The 23466-nt window shown below is 46.8% G+C and overlaps 2 protein-coding genes across 7 annotated transcripts in view; both read right to left on the bottom strand.

Moving 5' to 3' along the window:
* The window catches only part of LOC136005677 (spindle and kinetochore-associated protein 1-like), a 36005-nt gene extending 32948 nt beyond the window's left edge, over positions 1 to 3057 (bottom strand). For 2 of the 3 annotated variants that reach the window (XM_065663374.1, XM_065663376.1), the window contains exons 1-3: positions 2929 to 3057; positions 1236 to 1357; positions 177 to 301 (exon numbers count right to left, since the gene is read on the bottom strand). In XM_065663374.1, coding sequence (XP_065519446.1) covers positions 177 to 301; positions 1236 to 1353 — 243 coding nt within the window. In that variant the 5' untranslated portion in view covers positions 1354 to 1357; positions 2929 to 3057. Of the gene's footprint in view, positions 1 to 176; positions 302 to 1235; positions 1358 to 2693; positions 2712 to 2928 lie in introns of those variants that run through there. The other variant, XM_065663375.1, reaches the window with a different exon arrangement.
* Positions 3058 to 6346: 3289 nt separating this feature from the next.
* LOC136005684 (spindle and kinetochore-associated protein 1-like) overlaps positions 6347 to 23466 on the bottom strand; it is a 32645-nt gene continuing 15525 nt past the window's right edge. For 3 of the 4 annotated variants that reach the window (XM_065663379.1, XM_065663381.1, XM_065663380.1), the window contains 4 exons: positions 21489 to 21623; positions 18696 to 18830; positions 9567 to 9736; positions 6347 to 7486 (listed from right to left, as the gene is read on the bottom strand). In XM_065663379.1, coding sequence (XP_065519451.1) covers positions 7338 to 7486; positions 9567 to 9736; positions 18696 to 18830; positions 21489 to 21623 — 589 coding nt within the window. In that variant the 3' untranslated portion in view covers positions 6347 to 7337. The remainder of the gene's footprint in view (positions 7487 to 9566; positions 9737 to 18695; positions 18831 to 21488; positions 21624 to 23466) is intronic. The other variant, XM_065663384.1, reaches the window with a different exon arrangement.

The raw sequence follows: 23466 nt of genomic DNA, 5'->3' as shown, positions 1-23466 counted from the left end.
GTTCAGTTTTCACTGTGCTGGAGAGCTGTTTAATAAACCATTAATAAACCCAGTACAGGCCCCAGCTGCTTCTGTAAGCACTGAGGATCTGGAAAAGAACAACTACACGTTTATCAAACATCCCTTTGCATCTTCCGGTGTTTTATGAACAGGATTAAAAAAGAAAAAAAGATTACTTTTAGTGATGTTGTCTCTCCAAGATTTTCTTGAAAATCATGTTCTATTTTATTCAGAAGACTATGCAAGGCTGTTATCCGCTTTCTTATTTCAGAGACCACACAATCAAGGGATCCTTCTTTACCTGCCAGAAAGTAAGAACATTAAGCCAAACCATCTCCAACACAAAATGAAAATCCCATTTCCCTCCCCTCCACGTGTAGCCATTATCTACTAACTCTATGCTCCCCAAACACCAGTATCTTCCCAGGAGAAGCACCAATATTTGCTGGTCTAACTGTCAACCACAGAGCCAACAGTCCAAAGCTGCTGTGGGAATAAAGGCTTCTCTCCAGCACGAGGCCAGAAAGCACTAAGCTTTACCCACTACTGCTACAGGTTACAGGTGGACGACATAGGTTTTAAACATAGTCTGGCTTTCACAAGCACTTGGCTTCAGCACCCTGCTCTGTCATGATCTCCCTCTGCTTAGGGATATAGTTCTCTGTGAACAATAGGATAGCTTGGATGACCAGATGACTCTCCCAACAAACATTTCTATGATCCTGTGTAAGCTCTATTTGTGCCTAGGAATGGATAAGAGATCAATGTAAAACATTCAGACCTATTTTAGTACATCAGATTAAATAAGCTTGTTATTTAAGCACTGTGGGTCTTCATCACAGCCAGGCACTCCTGGAATGCTAGGCTAAGACACCTGTATACATCTCCATCAGTGCTTTTGCACAGTTTTGTGATTAGGCTTAACACACTCATTTAACATACCAACCAAGACAGTTTTTTTCTCCTATCGGGGTCTTTCCCCACAAATTATGTAAAATACAGGGTACCTTAACCACCAGTCTTCAAGTCCCACAGCAGAAGATACTTGCACTTAGCCCACATTCTCTGCCTGGCACCTGTGATAATTTTCCCATTTTACTATATCCTTGCTCACTTTCTTTGTCACTTTATTTTACTTGATTTCCGCTTCATGTCATGTTCCCTGTGTATAATTACAGCATTCCCATTTTCTGCAGGGAGGTGCAAACCAAAACCCACTCTTAAGTTCCTTTTACCTGCAAATGCTAATGCAAGAAGCTTTTTCAAATATGCAATCTTTCCCATTTCACCATGTAACATGTTCAGGTCTGACAGCAACCTTTCCAGGTATAAAAAAGCACAACCCTCTGCCATCACTCTGAAGGGAAACAAAGAAAGCAGTAATTTCAGAAAGAATTGCAAACACTAGGCACGCAAGCAGCATTTTAAAGAGGACCCTGATCTGCCAAAGCAGCAAAAGGAACCTGAATGAAGTAGTAAATGCAGTAACTACAAAACAAAGCAATTTCCTTTAACTCTGGAGATAAACACAGTGTAACACCATACATTACTCATGAAACTGAATTAAGTCTTTAGCATATTAAAGTGCTCACTACTAAAGGAGCTGGAAACTTAATGCAATAAACAGGAAAAATGGGTTTATATGGACTAGACCTATAAATCCCTCTCTGGGATAGATCCTGAGGTGATCAATATTTAAAGACACTGTGCTTGTTGCAGGTTTTTTAAGAAATTAGACAAACAAACAAAACAACCCACCAAAAAAAGAAACACAGCAAACAACAAAAACGAAAACACAGAGAGAAAAACCCCAACATGCTCTTGCTTGCTAGAGCACAGAATGAAAGCACAAAAAGCAGCGTTATGGAAAAACAGAACAGTTTTGACTGCAAGGGAGCTTAAAGCTCTTCCAGTTCCAAACCCCGGCCATGGGCAGGGACACCTTCCACTGGAGCAGCTTGCTCCAAGCCCCTCTCCAGGTTCCCTGCAGCCCCTTTAGGCACTGGAGCTGCTCTCAGGTCTCCCCTTCAGGAGCCGTCTCTTGTCCAGGCTGCCCCAGCCCAGCTCTCTCAGCCTGGCTCCAGAGCAGAGCTGCTCCAGCCCTCGCAGCATCTCCAGGGCCTCCTCTGGCCTCGCTCCAGCAGCTCCACGTCGCTCTTGTGCTGCTGCCCCAGAGCTGGATCAGGGCCCAGAGCGCAGCAGAGGGGCAGGATCCCCTCCCTGAGCTGCTGCTCACACTGGGGGGGGGGGGGTAGAGCCCAGCACAGCCGGGGGGGGGGGGCTCGGCTCACTGCACACTGGTCACGGGGAGCTCCGTGCCAGCCCCCCAGCCGCGGTCCTGCCGTACCAGGGTCCCGTCCGCCATGAGATCTCCGACCCTCAGCGTCCCCTCAGGACGCACCCAACCTGGCTTTGTGCACTGCCAGGGATGGGGCAGCCACAGCTTCTCTGGGCACCCTGTGCCAGCGCCTCAGCACCCTCACAGGGAAGAGCTTGTGCCTAAGAGCTCATCTCAGTCTCCCCTCGGGCAGGTTCAAGCCATTCCCCTTGGCCTGTCCCTACAGGCCCTTGTCCCAAGCCCCTCTCCATGTTTCCTGCAGCCCCTTTAGGCACTGGAGCTACTTTAAGGGCTTCGCGCAACAGCCCCCGCCTTGGCCGCGCCGCCCCTGCAGTCAACACCCTCACATCCCTACCTCCGGTGTACCCCTCACGCCGGAAAACCAAGCTTTGCTTTCCTTTTAGTTTCGCAGCGCTACGAACCAGCACATCGCAGGTATCAGTCAGTCACGACAGCCCGCCCGACCTCCGCGCCTCAGGAGAAGCGGGCGGGGCTCCTTCCTCACCCGCATTACCCCGCGGCACTCCCACCTCCCTCACCCCCATTTTCTCCTCGCCCCAGCACGACCCCTTATGTCCCCCGGCACTCACCGCACCGATGCCTACAGCGACCAAGAGAAGAGAAGGCACGAAGGACCAAAACAGACACAGAAGAGGCGCCTCAGCCGAGCGGCTCCGCTTGTAACCCGCCGCGCTCCGGCGGCCTTTTAAGAGCGCGGGCAGGCGCCGCAGGGGCACATGGGAATGGGGTCTCAGCGGAGCAGCGCGGCGGCTCCCCCCGGCGGCGGCCCCGCAGCGGTTGTGGATTGCGATAAAAGTTCAGTTTATGTCGGCGTTCCACACCAGGCAAGGCCATCAGTGAACAGAAGCCGGTTTCCAGCGCGTCCGGACTCGTACGTCTCCCACAAAACACTGAAATCCTCCCCTTTCCTTTTTCCTCGGGGAGAGGGATAAAGTTCACCCTAGCTCCTTTCTGTTCTGCTCACCTACATATATAAAGGCTTATTGCTAAGGATACGCTGTTTATCTCTCCGAATTAAAACCAAGCAAAAACTCTGCTGCTTTTCCACAGTTCCCTAATAAAACATAGCTCATCGCTCTCCCTCGAACGTTAAAAATGACCCAATCCCCCTAAAGAACTGAGAAACAGATTAACGTACAAACGAGTTAAAGAAGGGCCGTTTTAAAGCAGCAGTGCACTCCAAGCAGTGACTGCACTCAGCAGACCTGTAAGAAGAAAGGAGAATCAGCAAACAAGGAGTTGCATTGACAGTAATTAAGTTACTGAAGCCGACCCATGGAAGGACACAGCATTTTAACATATTTAGCACCGGAAAGGAATCACATCTTCAGGGGCACAGGGCAGCGAGCACAAACCCCAACAGCAGTCCTGTCTCCACAACCACATTGAGCTATTCTGTTCCCTGATTCCCATTTCTCAGCCTGTATTAATCTAATTATTCAACTCCTACACTAAATAGAAAAAAATGGACTGTATTTCTGTGGGCAAACCATAAACGCATCAGTAAGGGGGGGGGGGGGGGTTGGGGGGGGCGGGGAGAAAGAGAAAGAGAATCAAAGGCCCTGTTTCACAAGCAATTTTCCTAAAAACAAAGAATCACAGAGTAGTTAGGGTTGGAAAGGACCTCAAGATCACCTAGTTCCAAACCCCCTGCCATGGGCAGGGACCCCTCACACTAAACCATGCCACCCAAGGCTTTCTCCAGCCTGCCCCTGAACACTGCCAGGGATGGAGCACTCACAACCTCCCTGGGCCACCCATTCCAGTGCCTCAGCACCCTAACGGTAAAGAACTTCTTCCTTATATCCAGTCTAAACTTCCCCTGTTTAAGTTTTAACCTGTTACCCCTTGTCCTGTCACTACAGTCCCTAATGAAGAGTCCCTCCCCAGCATCCTCATAGCCCCCCCTCAGACACTGCTCTGAGGTCTCCGCACAGCTTCTCTCCTCCGGCCTGAACAGCCCCAACTTTCCCTGCCTGCCTCCATACAGGACGTGCTCCAGCCCCTGACCATCCTTGGGGCCCTCCTCTGCACTTGCTCCAACAGCTCCATGTCCTTTTTATGCTGAGGACACCAGAACTGTACACAGCGCTCCCTCAAATACTGCTTCTAGGTTTTAACTTCTTTGTTAGTTGTCTTGCACCAGAAACCTGTGCAGTAAATCGAATTACAACATACGACCATAAGAACCATATCATCCCGGAATGGTTTGGGTTGAAGGGACCTTAAAGCTCATCCAGTTCCAAAGCCCTGCCAGGAGCAGGGACACCTTCCACTAGAGCAGGTTGCTGCAAGCCCCGTCCAGCCTGGCCCAGAGCACTTCCAGCCTATGAAGGCAGGCTGAGAGAGCTGGGCTGCTTCAGCCTGCAGAAGAGCAGGCTGCTTTAGGGGAGACCTTAGAGCAGCTCCGGTGCCTAAAGGGGCCCTAAAAGAAATCTGGGGAGGGGCTTTGGACAAGAGCATGTAGTGAAAGGACAACAGAGAGTGGTTTTAAACTGAAAGAGGGGAAATTTAAATTAGACATTAGGAAGTTCTTTACTGTGAGGCTGGTGAGGCCCAGGTTGTCCAGAGAAGCTGTAGCTGCCCGGAGATCTTAAATTGTTTCAGAAATTAACTTCTTCTTGCGGTTGAGCTAAAAGAAAGCAAAGACATTACAGCCGGATCCTCACAAAGCAGTTCCGCCTTCTATGATGGGGCTATGGAACTGATGGACAAGGGTAGAGCAGTTGATGTCATCTACCTGGACTTGTGCAAAGCGTTCGACACTGTCCCACATGACATCCTTCTCTCTAAATTGGAGAGACATCAGTTTGATGGATGGACCACTCGGTGGATAAAGAACTGGCTGGATGGCCGCACACAAAGAGTTGTGGTCAATGGCTTAATGTCCGGCTGGAGACCGGTAACAAGCGGTGTCCGTCAGGGATTGGTGTTGGGACCGGTCTTGTTCAACATCTTCGTCGCTGACATGGACAGTGGGATTGAGTGTGCCCTCAGCAAGTTTGCCGATGACACCAAGCTGTGTGGTTCGGTTGATACACTGGAGGGAAGGAATGCCATCCAGAGGGACCTTGACACGCTTGTGAGGTGGGCTGATGCCAACCTTATGAAGTTCAACCACGGCAAGTGCAAGGTCCTACACCTGGGTCGGAGCAATCCCAGGCACAGCTACAGGTTGGGCAGAGAAGAGATTCAGAGCAGCCCAAGGAGAAGGACTTGGGGGTGTTGGTCGATGAGAAAATGAACATGAGCCGGCTTCAGTGTGCGCTCGCAGCCCAGAAACCAACCGTATCCTGGGCTGCATCCAAAGGAGCGTGACCAGCAGGGCGAAGGAGGTGATCCTGCCCCTCTGCTCTGCTCTTGTGAGACCTCCCCAGGCCACGGGGATGATCAGGGGACTGGAGCACCTCCCGTATGAAGACAGGCTGAGGAAGTTGGGGCTGTTCAGCCTGGAGAAGAGAAGGCTGCGTGGGGAACCTCAGCAGCCTTCCAGTATCTGAAAGGGGTCTATAGGGATGCTGGGGAGGGACTCTTCGTCAGGGACCGTAGTGACAGAACAAGGGGTAATGGGTTAAAACTTAAACAGGGGAAGTTTAGATTGGATATAAGGAAGAAGTTCTTTCCTGTTAGGGTGCTGAGGCACTGGAATGAGTTGCCCAGGGAGGTTGTGAATGCTCCATCCCTGGCCTTGCCCAGGGCCAGGCTGGACAGGGCCTTTGGTGGGATGGTTTAGTGTGAGGTGTCCCTGCCCATGGCAGGGGGGTTGGAACTTGGATGATCTTAAGGTCCTTTCCAACCCTAACTATGATTCTATGATTTTAAGGTCCTCTCCAACCCAAACCAGTCTGTGGTTCTCTCAATTTATTCCAACACGATGCAGAGTAGAGACTTCACGTTGGATCTCAATACCCCACACAGAAGACCAAAAAGACTCCACCTCAAAACCAGCCAACACAGCCCCTCAGAAAAAAGCACAGAAATCTAGGGTTGCGTAGCACGTGTTGGGGTACACCTTTATTAATAAATTTAGACGTATTTTTTTTTTACTCACATTGTCATTTTCATGGGCCGCGAGAGCAGATATTTTAGATGAGATGATGGGCCTAAAACAGGGATGTGTGGTCTTTTTTGTCTATGAGCATGTTTCTCTTTTTTTTTGACCAACTTGCAGAATTAGAACTTATCACAATTAAATTTGTTCTGGGACTCCAAGGCGTTCTAAAACAACCTTCTAAATCAAAAACTGGCAAGTTTGGCCACCGTTCTCAAAACGGACGTCGACTTTTCTCCTTAAAAACACTCACTCCTCTGCAGGTTTGGTCCAAGGGATAAGCCTGAGGGGAAAAAAATCTGGCTTTTTTGTCTTCATGAAATCCAAAACCTGCATGGCTCATAGAAACTACCTGGCACAGAACAACCTGTTAATGTTAAAATGGCATCAGATATTCCTGCTCAAGTGATGGATACTCCAAAACATACAATTAGGATCAGAAGGACTAAGAAATGAAAATCTGGAAACTGGTTTGCAGGATTTAAGAAAACAGACCAGAATCAAATGCTTCCTTTGAGTAGCTGCAGAGCTTTGGACACAGTATGTAACTCATAAACAAAAAAAGGAACTTAACGGTACTGTAGAGGACATTAATGTTCAAGTGCTGATCTGAAAATGTGATTAAGACTGCCTGTGAGCACAGATGAGCCAATCACTTCTTCGGTTTACACACATAACCTATCAAAAGACATTAGCTCCCTCTCAAGTTTTCAAAACAAAAATCAGATACTTTGAGGCCTTTTGGGATTGCCAGTCCTGATTTCGGATGTCTGAAAAACACTAGGGAAAACATTGCCTTTCAGAAAATAAAGAGACCTAAACAGTAATGTCGACACATGCAACCTTTCTGCATACAACAAATCTCTCTCTGTGTCTCAAAACACTGCTGCCATCTACATCTGGGGTAAGCAGAGTATGGGAAGCATGTTAGCACATGGCATAGAGGATAATTCCAGAGGTACGAATTACTTTCAGTCTTCGGAAGTGGCGCAGGATGGTGATGATCCGATAGAAGCGCTTATCCATCTTCATAGAGGTGAACAATCTGATATCCTCCTCCACAATAAAAGGACAACCTGGAAAACAAGAAACGGCTTTGGTAGAGAAATAACTGCTGTAGGATACGCTTAATATTGCACACATAACTACACAACCTCTACTTAGCAACTGCACGTGCTTATAAACAATACAGTCATCAGCAGGACAGCCTCACACTGTCTCAGGAGCTTTGTCCTAACATCTAAACTATCACCAGAAAGAAGAATTACCAGCGTTCATTAAGTTAACGGAAACCCTGCACCATCCACAGGCCCCATTCAGTGAGCTCCCTCTGTTATCAGCCGTATCTACCAACGTCTCCCAAACCACGCACCCTCCTGTCAGGGTGAACATTACAATCACCGAGTGGTCTGTGTTGGAAGAAACCTTATGGCTCATCCAGCTCCAACCCCTGCCACGGGCAGGGACCCCTTCCGCTGGAGCAGCTTGCTCCAAGCCCCTGTGTCCAACCTGGCCTTGAGCACTGCCAGGGATGGGGCAGCCACAGCTTCTCTGGGCACCCTGTACCAGCGCCTCAGCACCCTCACAGGGAAGAGCTTGTGCCTAAGAGCTCATCTCAGTCTCCCCTCGGGCAGGTTCAAGCCATTCCCCTTGGCCTGTCCCTACAGGCCCTTGTCCCAAGCCCCTCTCCAGGTTCCCTGCAGCCCCTTTAGGCACTGGAGCTGCTCTCAGGTCTCCCCTTCAGGAGCCTGCTCTTCTCCAGGCTGCCCCAGCCCAGCTCTCTCAGCCTGGCTCCAGAGCAGAGCTGCTCCAGCCCTCGCAGCATCTCTGTGGCCCCCTGCTCTGGACTCAAGCAGGCCCACAGTATATTATCACCCTACCATAATATTGGGAGAGTCTCAATGAGCAACAAATCCAAAAGAAGCAGGAAAAAGTCTCAGTTTGTCATAAGGTGACTCCCAAGTACCCAGTGAATGCTTAGGGCAGAATGTTCTTGCGTTCTCTCCAGGGCAAAAATTAAGAGGCGGGCCCCAACATAAAGAACTCTCCTTCTGTGAGACAGACAGAGTTTCCTCCGTGTTTTATGTCTGAACTTAGAAACATGAGGACATTCTAAGGATATTGCCAAGCACGGCATGTGGAGTACACCCCTCCAGGAATAATTACATTCTTGTTCTCAAAAGGAATGTCAAATAGGGCATTTTAATATTAGAGATTCATTGTGCCATGTATCTTCGAAAAACTAACCTGTAAGAACAACTGGCTTTTAAGTTGAGGGAAAGACATTTTGGTGTATTGTCACTCTTTCCACACTTTAAAGAGGAGAAAACCTCTTGAGACTATCAGACAGCCCTGTCTTTTCTATAAACCCTCTGCAGCATGACTGATTACCCAGATTTCCCGACCTGAGAACAAGTATTTTAATAGTTCATGTCCATTCTAGCTTAAAACCTGAAAGCACCGTTTATGCAGCTTGGTTATCAAAGCAGGAGCTTCCAGAACTTGCAGCAGTTCCCCACTAAACCTTTGTGCACTCAAAGATTTTGCTACAACACACTGTGAAAGTGATAATTTTTTTAGTGAAAACATATAAAAAGCAACCAAGTTGATAATGGGAAAAGTCTTCACTCAAAACCATAACCCTTATTGCTATGTTGTATGACTTTATCCAGAAAAGGTTTTTATACTGAGTACTTCAAAAGGTTTTTTATACTGAGAATATCAAAAGGATTTTATACTGATTACCCAGATCTGTACAGTAATAAGACACTTATAGTCCTTATGGCCTAGAATCTAATCTGGAACCAAATCTCATTTCTGTTCCCCTTCCCTTACACAGAGGCAGAAGCAGAACTTCCCAAGCTCCAGACTGCTGAAGCATTGTAACTCCACAAACTATTATTGTTTCACTACTTTTTTTTCATCTGAGAATAAGCAACAGCAGATTTCCTAAACACTCCAGCAGGTTAGCCCATTCCACCATTTACCACAGCCTGCACAGACTGTTAGCTGACAATAAAATGCTCCGAGTTACACCATAACGTGAAAAGCATGTGCTGTCATTAACAATTCAATATTTTGGTCAGTATCTTTATACTTGTGCTGCAATATCCAAATGTTACGAATTTGGTACTAAGAAAGGGATAAAAAAAATACCTTCTCTAGTCTCGCTTTCTTCTCTTATGTATCTGTAGTACAGGGTTCTGTCTCTTGTATTCAGAGAACTTGGAGCCTGACAGCGGATCCTGTATTTGGCCATCATTGCTTTGTTTAGATTATTAACAACCGCATTGATCTGATCACATGTTATGCGGCATTTCATATACCTGAAAATAAAAAATAAAAATCAGTAACCAGAAAAACAAAGTTCTGTGTTTTTCACCTGCCTTCATTGAACACCTTATTCAGTTTCTTCTTCAGTTTTTCTGCTCTGTTAATGAATAAACACAGTAGTTAATTTCGTTCATTTCCTCGACTGTCTAATAATCTTGAAAGTAAAAAGCTGTGATAAAACTTAAACCAGAGAGATGAAACATCAGAAAGCTAAATTAAGTAAAAAAACCCCCAGTGCTTAAGTTGTAAGAAGCATTTCGAGATGGAGCAAAGGTTGCTGTTACATTGTACCACTTGAAATACAAATGCAGAAAAATCAAACAGCATTACAGAAAACACTGTACAAGCCAAAACTGAAATTAAATGTTTCTGCCTAAGAGCGCAATGTTATTAGCACTAGATACTGTGTGTGAATCTAGAGCCATTCCTGTCTTTTCCTGAAGAAATACCAGTTTTGTGTTGTTTTCTCTATTTTATTGTGCAGTGTACTGAGCTATGCAAGACACAGCTCCTCTGAACTTTCAGAGCGGTTCATAAAACTGGCACTAAAATAGTAAGATCTGCCAATAACAGCCTAGAGGTGCAGGAAGCACAGAAGATAAAGTGATGTGGAAGCATTAGAACACTGGAATATTTGCAAGTTAAACTATTTAGTATTTATAATGTAAAGGCATGAATTCAAGAAAAAGGAAACATGCTACAAACTGAGGAGCCATTATAAGTTTTAACCCATTACCCCTTGTCCTGGTCTCTTCGTCAGGGACTGTAGTGACAGGACAAGGGGTAACGGGTTAAAACTGAAACAGGGGAAGCTTAGATTGGATCTAAGGAGGAAATTCTTTCCTGTTAGGGTGGTCAGACACTGGAATGGGTTGCCCAGGGGGGTTGTGAGTGCTCCATCCCTGGCCATGCTCAGGGCCAGGCTGGACAGGGCCTTTGGTGAGATGGTTTAGTGTGAGGTGTCCCTGCCCATGGCAGGGGGGTTGGAACTGGATGATCTTGAGGTCCTTTCCAACCCAAACTATTCTATGATTCCATATAGAAACACAGGCTGAAACTCACATAAACAAGCAGTAAGCTAAATACAAAATAAGACCCCAGAAACCACTGCAGTAACAGAGAGGGCGCCCTTGTAACCTGAATTATCCTGTGACTGCTTTTCAGGCACTACAACAAACCAAACTTGGCTGTTGGTGTTTGGTTCAGTACCAGATCGCTGATGTGTGGAACTGAGGGAAGTGGTGCCATTAATTTTAAGAACAGAGTTCTTTAGGTTGGTACATCAGGTGGCTAAAAGCTGTAGGAGAGTAAGGCTGAAAAGATTAATGAACAGAAAATTTCTTCCCTCGTTTTAATCTGAATGGAAAAACGTATTTGGAAAACATACAAAGCGTTAAAAGCACAAGCAGCTGATCATTGAGAAATTCAATACACCAAACCACAACGTGGCCAGGCATTCTACAATTGCCAACTAGAAATAACTGTTTGCTGTCAATCTGAAGAATAGCCAGCCCCTGCCAGGAACACAGGCCTGCAAGGGGAGTGTAAAATCTCCTGAATTCAAAGCATTTGATCTAAACCCAGCCTGAAGAGCTGCTAAGTTATTTGCTACCAGTTTTCAACTGTATTGATACTTTGGTTAATCCAGACTCAAAGTTTGAGGTGCAGGCATTTCTTTTTATAAGAATATTCTACTTTGCACAAATAGCATCTGTTCAAATAAAAGCAGCACTTCCACCCCTGAAGTTCAGTCACACTTGGCATAAACAACCACAGAAGGGCTTTGCCTGTATACATTAACTGCTATTTATTGCTCTATCTGCATCCCTTAGCCTATTTATGAAGTCACAGGGGAGGGTGCAGAGTTACAAAGATTAAGGCCAGAGGATAAAATACCTACATTTAAGTTCCTGTGCTCCCACTACCAGAAGCCAAAGAGTGTGGGAAGCAGAAACAGAAAAGCAGGATTTGGTTACCTGAGCCTGAGAAACGAGTGCTCAACGAGAGGCCCTCAGGGATCCAAGGTGTGCTTGGCGGCGGCCAGCAGATGTGCTAGGGTTTAGAGACAACTCACTAACTAAAGATCTGACAGTGCATGCTACAGCATCCGCAAAGCCACCAACTGCCTTCTGGTTTCTCCAAAGGCATTCAGGGACAAGAGGGGGAGGTGGGGCACCCAGTAAGCATAGGGACACCAGTATCACAGACATATACACGTAGATGCCTTCATCTGAAAGGAAATTCTGCCAAAAGAAACTGCAATTTTTTTTTCTGTGCGTAACCGTACGGGTCACAAAACCCCCTCATGTTTCGAACAACCATGGCTGGCAAACACGTAAATGCTGGCACTTATCCCGTTGGCACATACAGCAATATGAAAACACAAAGTTGAGAAGTTAAAAATTCACCCATTTAATTTAGATTTAAAGTAACTTTAAAATCTATTTTACTACACCAAATGCAAAAGAAAAAAAAATAGAAAATCAGATTCTTTTTTATTTTTTAAAAGAGTGACCCAATTTCAATTTTAATCCACAGAAGCTCTTTTCAAAACGTTTTTCTCCCTAGGTACGAAAACCAAAGCACAGTGCTAGTTCTCAAAGAAAAAACCATCAGTATATCACATATATGTCACTGGAAAAGAGATGAACCTCCTCCTAATGGCTAGCCCCTGCTCCCTCAAAAGTATTTAGGCTAAAAGAAATCTCTGTTCCCCCAAGTTACCATCTTCTGAGACTCGAATTATAACGAATGTGCAAATTCTAAAATATCTTAAGTGGTAAGAATTTTATGCAGGGAATAAAGCAAGCATTTTCTTTTGCCTTGAATTCAATGTTAACTGAGACAGCCACTGTGCAATTTCCTTTCTCTTCCTCCAAAACGTGCCTTTCTGTGACAGCTTTGAAGGGCGAGATGATTTGCAAGTTTCTTCCTGTGCTGAAGCATTCTGTTTGATCAAGGGACTCTTGCATCCACACTTTAACACAGCATGGACCTCTGCGAAATACCTGCTGCAGAGTTCCAAAATTAGGAAGCCACTGCAGACAATACCCCTTTTTGTGCCCTAATGATGTTAGGGATAGGCTGTTGTTCACATTCAGCACAAAGAGGGTGAAAACCACTTAGATTATTCAGTTACAATCTACAGCAGCTGTGGGAGGCAAGGAGAGAGGAATGAGACACTTGGCAGATGCAAAATCCAAGATACCCAGCTGGTACAGGATTTAGACACATATGTGATGCATTTGTGCTTTACTAAGTCCCTCAGACAGGCTTAGCACAGTCACAGTCCTGTGCTACCACAGCCAAGCAGCTCTAGGACTAGAGGTGTGCAAAGAAGCAGCAGGTATAAAGAGACCTGACATTGGAACCAGTGCTGACCTAGAGAACTGGGATACGAGCCTAATTCTCATTGTTCTAGGACAATATGTGAAGTGTGAGAAAACCTGGGTCACAAGCTTGCTGGTTAGATTTGAATAAACAGTATGTGAGATGGCAAGTTTAGCAGACTCTCCCAACCTTCTGTTACAACACTGCCAGGCAACAGATAAAAAATGGCAGACTAATAGTACTGCTTGAATTCATGTAAATGATCCTCCACAGAACAAACATGCTTTTCCCATACGAGTAAAAATACTTCTATAGCTCCAGAAGCACAGTTTAAGATGTGACCTTTGTATAAACCTGGAATAAATAGAAGAGAACCCATCTGGGCTCTATCCTGATAGGGCTCCCCACCTGGGATCAGCAGTGGAAAGTCTTCCATTTTTAGGGATAATGAAACAATCAAGAAGTTGCATGGAAGATTGTAGTGTTAAGTGGAAGACACAATATTTGGCCGCAATGTCTGGCTGGAACTACTCCTGCAATAGCATGGGACTAAAAATTCATGTACTCCAGATTCACCTTTCCAAAATTTTATCAGAGAAGCACCTACAGGATTAAATCCACCCTATCCCAGAAATGATAACCAGAGTGAAAAATACCAGCAGCAGGTACTGTGAGAATGAAGACCTTGGGCCCACTGTAGGAGAGGACCTGGTTAGAGAACATCTTAAAAATCTGAACATGCACAAGTCCGTGGGACCTGATGGAATCCATCCGCGGGTCCTGAAGGAGCTGGCGAATGAAGTTGCTGAGCCACTGGCCATCATATTTGAAAAATCATGGCAGTCAGGTGAAGTTCCCGACGACTGGAAAAAGGGAAATATAACCCCCATTTTCAAGAAGGGGAAAATGGAAGACCCGGGGAATTACAGACCAGTCAGTCTCACCTCTGTGCCTGGTAAAATCTCAGAGCAGATTCTCCTGGAAGGCATGCTAAGGCTCATGAAAAACAACAAGGTGCTTGGTGACAGCCAGCACGGCTTCACTAAGGGGAAATCCTGCTTGACCAATTTGGTGGCCTTCTATGATGGGGCTACAGGATTGATGGATAAGGGTAAAGCAGTTGATGTCATCTACCTGGACTTGTGCAAAGCGTTTGACACTGTCCCACACGACATCCTTCTCTCTAAATTGGAGAGACATCAGTTTGATAGGTGCAGCAGTCAGTGGATAAAGAACTGGCTGGATGGCCGCACGCAAAGACTTGTGGTCAATGGCTCGATGTCCGGCTGGAGACCAGTAATGAGTGGTGTCCCCCAGGGATTGGTGATGGGACCGGTCATGTTGACAGCCAGCATGGCTTCCCTAAGGGGAAATCCTGCCTGACCAATTTGGTGGCCTTCTATGATGGGGCTACAGAATTGATGGATAAGGGTAAAGCAGTTGATGTCATCTACCTGGACTTGTGCAAAGCGTTTGACACTGTCCCACAGATGCCATCCAGAGGGACCTTGACACGCTTGTGAGGTGGGCTGATGCCAACCTTATGAAGTTCAACCACAACAAGTGCAAGGTCCTACACCTGGGTCGGAGCAATCCCAGGCACAGCTACAGACTGGGCAAAGAAGAGATTCAGAGCGGCCCTGCAGAGAAGGACTTGGGGGTGCTGGTCGATGAGAAAATGGACATGAGCTGGCTTCAGTGTGCGCTCGCAGCCCAGAAATCCAACCGTATCCTGGGCTGCATCAAAAGGAGCGTGACCAGCAGGTCGAAGGAGGTGATCCTGCCCCTCTGCTCTGCTCTTGTGAGACCTCACCTGGAGCATTGTGTGCAGTTCTGGTGTCCTCAGCATAAAAAGGACATGGAACTGCTGGAACAAGTCCAGAGGAGGCCACGAGAATGATCAGGGGGCTGGAGCACCTCCCGTATGAAGACAGGCTGAGGAAGTCGGGGCTGTTCAGCCTGGAGAGGAGAAGGCTGCGTGGGGACCTCATAGCAACCTTCCAGTACCTGAAGGGGGCTATAGGCTTGCTGGGGAGAGACTCTTCTTCAGGGACTGTAGTGACAGGACAAGGGGTAAGGGGCTAAAACTTAAACAGGGGAAGTTTAGATTGGATATAAGGAAGGAGCTCTTTCCTGTTAGGGTGCTGAGGCACTGGAATGGGTTGCCCAGAGAGGCTGTGAATGCTCCATCCCTGGCAGTGTTCAAGGCCAGGGTGGATGAAGCCTTGGGTGAGATGGTTTAGTGTGAGATGTCCCTGCCCATGGCAGGGGGGTTGGAACTGGATGATCTTGAGGTCCTTTCCAACCCTAACTATTTTATGATTCTATGACACAACAAGGGCAATGGCTTTAATGTGACAGAGGGGAGACTGAGATGAGCTCTTAGGCAGAAGCTCTTCCCTGTGAGGGTGCTGAGGCACTGGCACAGGGTGCCCAGAGAAGCTGTGGCTGCCCCATCCCTGGCAGTGCTCAAGGCCAGGTTGGACACAGGGGCTTGGAGCAAGCTGCTCCAGTGGAAAGTGTCCTGCCTGTGGCAGGGGTTGGAACTGGAAGAGCTTTAAGTTCCCTTCCAACTAGACCATCGGTAATTTCAGGGTAACAATTTGGTCATAAACATAATTCCCTCATTTGGGCAGAAATATTTGTTCTTGTCTATCAAATGCCATGTAAGAAAAGTTACTCCTACATAACAGACTGAAAAACACCCTTTAAGGGAACAGCACAGGATGGGGCAAGTTGGTGCAGTCCGGCCAGTTTAGACCCATATGGCCAGTGCAAAAGTCTAAAAGAGAGCAGAGACTAACAGCAGACTTCTAAGAGAGCAGAGACTAACAGCAGACTGTCGTACCCTGAATGAAGTCATAGCAGCACTGAGTGCTGCCGTACCAGACATGCTAGAACTTCAGTATGAACTCGAGTCAAAGGCAGCTAAGTGAGATATCACAATTGATATCGCCAAGGTATTTTTCTCCATCCCTTTGGCAGCAGCGTGCAGGCCACAGTTCATGTTTACTTGGAGGGGCATCCAGTACATTTGGAATCAACTGCCCCAGGGCTGAAAACACAGCTGCTAGAAAGCAGAAAAAAGACTGCTACAGCTGAACCCATGACACGAGGACCTATAATAATCACAGAATCACAGAATCCCAGGGGTTGGAAGGGACCTCAAAAGATCATCTAGTCCAAACCCCCGCAAGAGCAGGGTAACCTACAGTACATCACAGAGGAACTTGTCCAGGCGGGCCTTGAATATCTCCAGTGTAGGAGACTCCACAACCCCCCTGGGCAACCTGTTCCAGTGCTCTGTCACTCTTACAGTAAAGAAGTTCTTCCTGATGTTAACGTGGAACTTCCTATGCTCCAGTTTACACCCATTGCCCCTTGTCCTATCACTGGATATCACTGAAAAAAGCCTAGCTCCATCATCCTGACACCTACCCTTCACATATTTGTAAACATTGATGAGGTCACCCCTCAGTCTCCTCTTCTCCAAGCTAAAGAGACCCAGCTCCCTCAGCCTCTCCTCATAAGGGAGATGTTCCACTCCCTTAATCATCTTTGTGGCTCTGCGCTGGACTCCTTCAAGCAATTCCCTGTCCTTCTTGAACAGAGGGGCCCAGAACTGGACGCAATATTCCAGATGCGGCCTCACCAAGGCTGAGTAGAGGGGGAGGAGAACCTCTCTTGACCTACTAACCACTCCCTTTCTAATGCACCCTAAGATGCCATTTGCCTTCTTGGCCGCAAGAGCACATTGCTGGCTCATGGTCATCCTCCTATCCACCAGGACCCCCAGGTCCCTTTCCCCTTCGCTACTTTCCAGCAGGTCAACCCCCAACCTGTACTGGTGCATGGGGTTGTTCTTCCCCAGATGCAAGACTCTACACTTGCCCTTGTTAAATTTCATCAAGTTTCTCCCCGCCCAACTCTCCAGCCTGTCCAGGTCTCGCTGAATGGCAGCACAGTCCTCTGGTGTGTCAGCCACTCCTCCCAGTTTTGTGTCATCAGCAAACTTGCTGAGGGTGCACTCAGTTCCCTCATCCAGGTCATTGATGAAAATATTAAACAGCACCGGTCCCAGCACCGACCCCTGAGGGACTCCACTAGTCACAGACCTCCAGCTAGATTCTGCGCCATTGACCACAACTCTCTGCCTTCTTCCTTTCAACCAGTTCTCGATCCACCTCACTACTTGATCATCAAGCCCACACTTCTTTAGCTTATCTATGAGGATGCTGTGGGAGACAGTATCAAATGCCTTACTGAAATCAAGGAAAACCACATCTACCGCTCTACCATCATCCCTCCACCTAGTCACTTCCTCATAGAAGGCTATAAGGTTGGTCATACATGACTTCCCCCTCATAAAACCATGTTGGCTGTTCTTAATGACCCCCTCATCCTTGATATGCCTAGTGATGGAGTCAAGAATAAGTTGTTCCATCACCTTTCCAGGGATGGAGGTAAGGCTGACCGGTCTATAATTACCCGGGTCCTCCTTCTTGCCCTTCTTATAGATTGGTGTGACCTTTGCCATCCGCCAATCCTCAGGCACCTCGCCCGTTTCCCACGACTTACCAAAGATGATGGAGAGTGGCCTAGCAATGACCTCCGCCAGCTCCCTCAGCACCTGTGGGTGCATTCCATCCGGACCCATCGATTTACAGATGTACAGATTGCATAGCTGATCCCTAACCCAATCCTCATCTACCAAAGCAAACTCCTCCTTTGTCCTGACTCCTTCTGGGGCTATAGAAATCCGGGGCCCTCGGGGAGAGTCTGCAGGAGTAAAGACAGAGGCAAAGAAGGCATTCAGCACCTCTGCCTTCTTTATATCCTCTGTCTCCAGGGCACCCACTTCGTTCAGCAGTGGGCCTATATTGCCTCTTGTGTTAGTTTTATTTGCAATGTATTTGAAGAAACCCTTTCTATTGTCTTTAACCGGACTAGCAAGATTGAGTCCCAAGGAGGCCTTAGCTGTCCTAATTGCCTCCCTACATCCTCTAACAACTGTCCTATATTCCATAATCAGGTCCTCACAGTAGAGGAAAAACCCACAGTTGTCCATTCCAAAAATCTGGGATGTTATAATGGGAGGCCTTTTTTTCTTTTAAAAAGTCTGGTTTCTTTTCCTGTCCCAGAGCAGGCTGGTAAAGTCAAGACCTTAAGCTTTCAGAAACCAACTGTTAGGTTGAATAAAACCAGCATTTTTTATTGATTCTCCTTTTAAGCATAACCGTACCTTTACTCTTATGACATAGTGGGTCCCTTACTTTACGCCTCTTTGCAGAACACAAAGAGAACGCATCTATACATACAGTAGCTAAGATATTTCATAAACTCAAAGTGACTTTAGAGAGGTTTGGGGTTTAAGTGATGGTTTCTCATCTTCCCAGCATACACATCAGAAAGGAACATAAGCACCTCCATTACTTTCATTTCCAGGTTTTACAGTGTTGCACATAAGCTATCTGGAGCTCACATCATGATGTTCCACCATGTGGAACATCTACAACTTTAAAGCAGCTCTGTCAGTCTCAGATCTGCAAGAGCTCACTCACCCAGACCTGCCCTTGCCACCAGACTGGCACAACAGCGGTAAGAAAAGCCACGCATACTTACACAGGAAGTTCTTCAAGATCTTCCGGGGTTACTCGGAGAATTTTCTGAGAAAATGCTGGTATTTCGCATGCCTTTGGCGGTTTTCCTTCCTTGCCTTGTGGTCTTTCTGAAGGTTTCTTGCTTCTCCCAAAGGCACTGTAAATTGAATGAATATTAAGTGTATAAATAGCAGGTAAGTGTAAGGAGAATACCATTAAAGTATCAAGTCTGCTCACTCACAGGCCTAAACTTCCGACCCATCTGTCTGAAGGAAGACAATTCACAACCTCTTTGGAAAGAAGAGGAAATAACAAAGCGCACCTACTCCATTGTAAGCGGTGTTCTTCAGCTGACTTCGGGATATCTCTTCATTTCTCGGCTAGAGAGGCTGATAGCCGGTGAATTAGAAGCACTCCAAACACAGCACAGCGCAGTTCAGGATTCAACGTACCATTACATTTCACACAGAACATGAGGCCTCACTTTTCATCAGATGAACCACAGCACAGAGCTGCAGCCTAACAGGCAGATCTCAAACACTTCACAGCTCTTTGAAACAATTCCAAACCTTGGGAAGCCTGACTCGCCCATTAAGGTTATAAAGCAAAGGAATCCAACACCATGCAGCAGGCTAGGGCTGTTTACATATGAATTTCTGTTGCTTAGGCAAGCTCCCAAAAGCTGAGGAATGTCCTGCTTTGAGTGATTATTAGAGAATCACTTTCATAAAATTACTTTTCCTCAAAGCCCTCACCTTAGAGCCTCAAACACCAACTTACTTGCCAGTTGCACACCCAGCTGCTCTCCTACTCACTGGTAAGAGGACAGCAAAGAGCATTTAGCCTAATCCACCTGAACAAAGGACATAGCTGGGATGAGATGTGCAACAGAAATAACTTAAAAGCAGTACCAATCCCATCTGTCACAAGAAGCTGATCCTCTACTTCAATCTAACCTTCCCGCGAGAAGAAATATTTGAAAGGGCTCTACACCCACTGAAGGGCACACTAGTGCCCCATCTGTTGACAAGAGGGCTGAGATTTCATGTGTTGCTCAAGGCAACACCCCCAAACCAAGTGTCCTGCACTAGCGGCAGGGAACATCTGCCAAGAGTTCCCTCAGGGAAGGGTGTGGATTTCTGGTGGTTTGGAAGGAGGATATGAAATGGGATAAACACAAGGACCAAGAGATGCGTGTTCACATCTTAAAACTTCATTCCTCCCATACACTCCAGTCTTACGCTATCCTCCTCGCCACAACAAACCTTTCCTAGAGGATTCCCTGCTCATCTATACCATCTATGACCCACAGGTATTTCGGGGCTGTGGGCTCCCACCCACTACCTCGACTCTATACAGCTGCAATGAGATAGTACATTTACACAGTTGGCTGCTAACCTCAACCACGAAAAGAAACAACTGAAGCATATTTCAAAAACTTGATTTTGTGTAATGATAATCTGCTCTCTAAAGAAACACCTGGAATACAAAGGGCTTAAGACATACTCAACTCGCTTTTTACTTCAGTGAGATTCCTCTGCTAAATGAGAACATCAGAACCAAGAATATGAGAGAAAAGCAGCTAAAGACATGAACGGCCCCATTCCTCCCTGTGTGCATTCTCAGTCTCCCTCAGATTTGAAGCCCTGCATCAGCAGCACTCAAGAGCTCTGCTTTCTCCATCACTTACAAAACGTACTCAAAGGGTAATTAGTGCTTGCCTCCCCATGCAGTTTGGGACATACGGGAACAGAAATGGAGAAAGTCAACGCAGGAATGTTTGAGGAAGACGACTGAAGACCTATTTACAGCAATACAGATGGATCCTGACCAATTACGCTCTGTCTGGCACTTGCTTCATCCTCCACTGCACAACAAAGTGAACATCAAGAAGTGACAACACCAGAGACATTGGCACACAGTGCCCAAAGAAGCTGTGGCTACCCCATCCCTGGCAGTGTCCAAAGCCAGGCTGGACAGGGCTTGGCGCATCCTGCTCTAGCGGAAGGTGTCCCTGCCTGTGCCAAGGGGGTGGAACTGGGTAAGCTTTAACGTCCCTTCCAACCTAAATCGGTCTTGGATTTTAGGATAACAATTTAGTATCAGGCATCAAGAGAACTCCCTCTTTTGGGCAGAAATACTTGTCCGTGTCCAAAAAATGCCATTTAAGAAAAGTTATTACTACATGACAGACTGCAGGCAATAACATCTGTCAATCTGGTCCTGAGGGTAGGGGACAAGAAACACACAGCTTTCCATTCAAGAAATCTGGGATCTTTCAGTGGGTGGTCTTGGTTGCTTTTAACAAGTCTGATTGACAGTCTGAATCAGATTAAGTGTCTGAATGCCTGTCCCAGAGCAGATTGGTAAATCCAGACCTGAAGCTGTCAGAAACCAACTGTTAGGTTGAATAAAACCAGCATTTATTATTAGTTTTCCTTTTAAGCAAAACCTTACCTTTCCTCTTTCATTTACGCTTCTATGCAGAACACAAGGAAAACGCATCTATACACACAGCAGCTAAGATATTTCATAAACTCAAAGTGACTTCAGAGAATGAGAGGTTTGGGGTTTAAGTGATGGTTTCTCATCTTCCCAGCATACACATTAGAAAGGAACATAAGCACCTCCATTACTTTCATTTCCAGGTTTTACAGTGTTGCACATAAGCTATCTGGAGCTCACATCATGATGTTCCACCCCGTGGAACATCTACAACTTTAAAGCAGCTCAGATCTGCAAGAGCTCACTCACCCAGACCTGCCCTTACCACCAGACTGGCACGACAGTGGTAAGAAAAGCCACGCATACTTACGGAGGAACTTCTTGAACATCTTCTGTTTCGACTTTGACTGTATCCCTTGGAAATCCTGGGTTTGCTGATGCCTTCGTGTGTTGTTTTTCCGTCTCCCGTGGCCTGGTGTCATGGCCCGAGTTTTGCAAAAACTCTCTGTAAAATGAATGAATATTAAGTGTATAAATAGCAAGTACGTATAAAGAGACATCACAGGTCCATAGGTACATCATGTATAAGGTACATCACAGTATCAAGTCTGCTCACTCACAGGACTAAAGTTCTGACCCATCTGTCTGAAGGAAGACAATTCACAATCTCTTCTGAATGAAGAGGAAATAACAAAGCGCACCTACTCCATTGTAAGCTGTGTTCTTCAGCTGACTTCGGGATAGCTCTTCATTTCTTGGCTAGAGAGGCTGATAGCCGGTGAATTAGAAGCACTCCAAACACAGCACAGCGCAGTTCACAATTCAACGTACCATTACATTTCACACAGAACATGAGGCCTCGCTTTTCATCAGATGAACCACAGCACAGAGCTGCAGCCTAACAGGCAGATCTCAAACACTTCACAGCTCTTTGAAACAATTCCAAACCTTGGGAAGCCTGACTCGCCCATTAAGGTTATCAAGCAAAGGAATCCAACACCATGCAGCAGGCTAGGGCTGTTTACATATGAATTTCTGTTGCTTAGGCAAGCTCCCAAATGCTGAGGAATGTCCTGCTTTGAGTGATTATTAGAAAATTATTTTCATATTTCTTCAAAGCCCTCACCTTAGAGCCTCAAACACCAACTTACTTGCCAGTCGCACACCCAGCTGCTCTCCTACTCACTGGTAAGAGAACAGCAAAGGGGATGCATTTAGCCTAATCCATCTGATCAAAGGACATAGCTGGGATGAGATGTGCAACACAAATAACTTAAAGCAGTACCAATCCCATCTGCCACAAAAAGCTGATCCTTTACTTCAATCTAACCTTCCCACGAGAAGAAATATTTGAAAGGGCTCTACACTCACTGAAGGGCACACTAGTGCCCCATCTGTTGACACCAGGGCTGAGATTTCATGTGTTGCTCAAGGCAACACCCCCAAACCAAGTGTCCTGCACTAGCAGCAGGGAACATCTGCCAAGGGTTCCCTCAGGGAAGGGTGTGGATTTCTGGTGGTTTGGAGGACGATATGAAATGGGATAAACACAAGGACCAAGAGATGCGTGTTCACATCTTAAAACTTCATTCCTCCCATACACTCCAGTTTTATGCTATCCTCTTCACCACAACAAACACACCTTTCCTAGAAGATTCCCTGCTCATCTATACCATCAATTGCTGAGATGAGCAGCTTCACAGAGGATGCCTTCAACACCGGAGCAGGGGAGAGATCAGTGTCCAGGAGCCTCAAATCAGAGCGGCCAGAGCTACCAAGGGAGCCTCAAGTCCTTGACATGAACTGACACGAGCAGGTACTCACGTGGGGCGGAGTCAGGAGGAGCAGCACCAGCACTGAGTGGTTAAAAACCTGCCCCAGGGAGCGCAGCGACCAGGGCGGGTCGGGGCAGGCAACCAGGATGTTGAGCACCCATCATATGACCAGGGTCCGCTCTGGGAGCTCTGCTCTGGCTGGCCTTGCAGTGGCCAGCGTGGGCACCCAGACAGAGCAGATGACAGGGGAGGCTGCAGTGCAGAGCTCGGAGTGTAGAGAGTGCCTGCGCTGGTCTTGTGAGAGAAAGGTGCACGATGGGCAGGGTTGCACCCAGTGCTCCCTGGTGGAGGTCCTCCTGCAGCAGGGGCTGAGCTGCGGGGTGCTATTAAGAGGCTGCAAGATGTCAGGGTAGCTAAGAGGAAGCAGGGCTGCTTGCTCCAGCCCCAAACTGTGCAGGGGCCTCAAGCTCATGAAGGAAAGAAGGAGGCCATTACTCCGGTAAGCTGGGAATTAGTGACAAAAAAAAAAAAAACAAACCACAAACCAAAAATCGCACAACAAAAGAAGGAGGA

Source organism: Lathamus discolor, chromosome Z, assembly GCF_037157495.1.
Source record: "Lathamus discolor isolate bLatDis1 chromosome Z, bLatDis1.hap1, whole genome shotgun sequence".
In the NCBI taxonomy this organism is placed as follows: Eukaryota; Metazoa; Chordata; class Aves; order Psittaciformes; family Psittacidae; genus Lathamus; species Lathamus discolor.
This window is presented reverse-complemented; position numbering and strand designations above follow the sequence as displayed.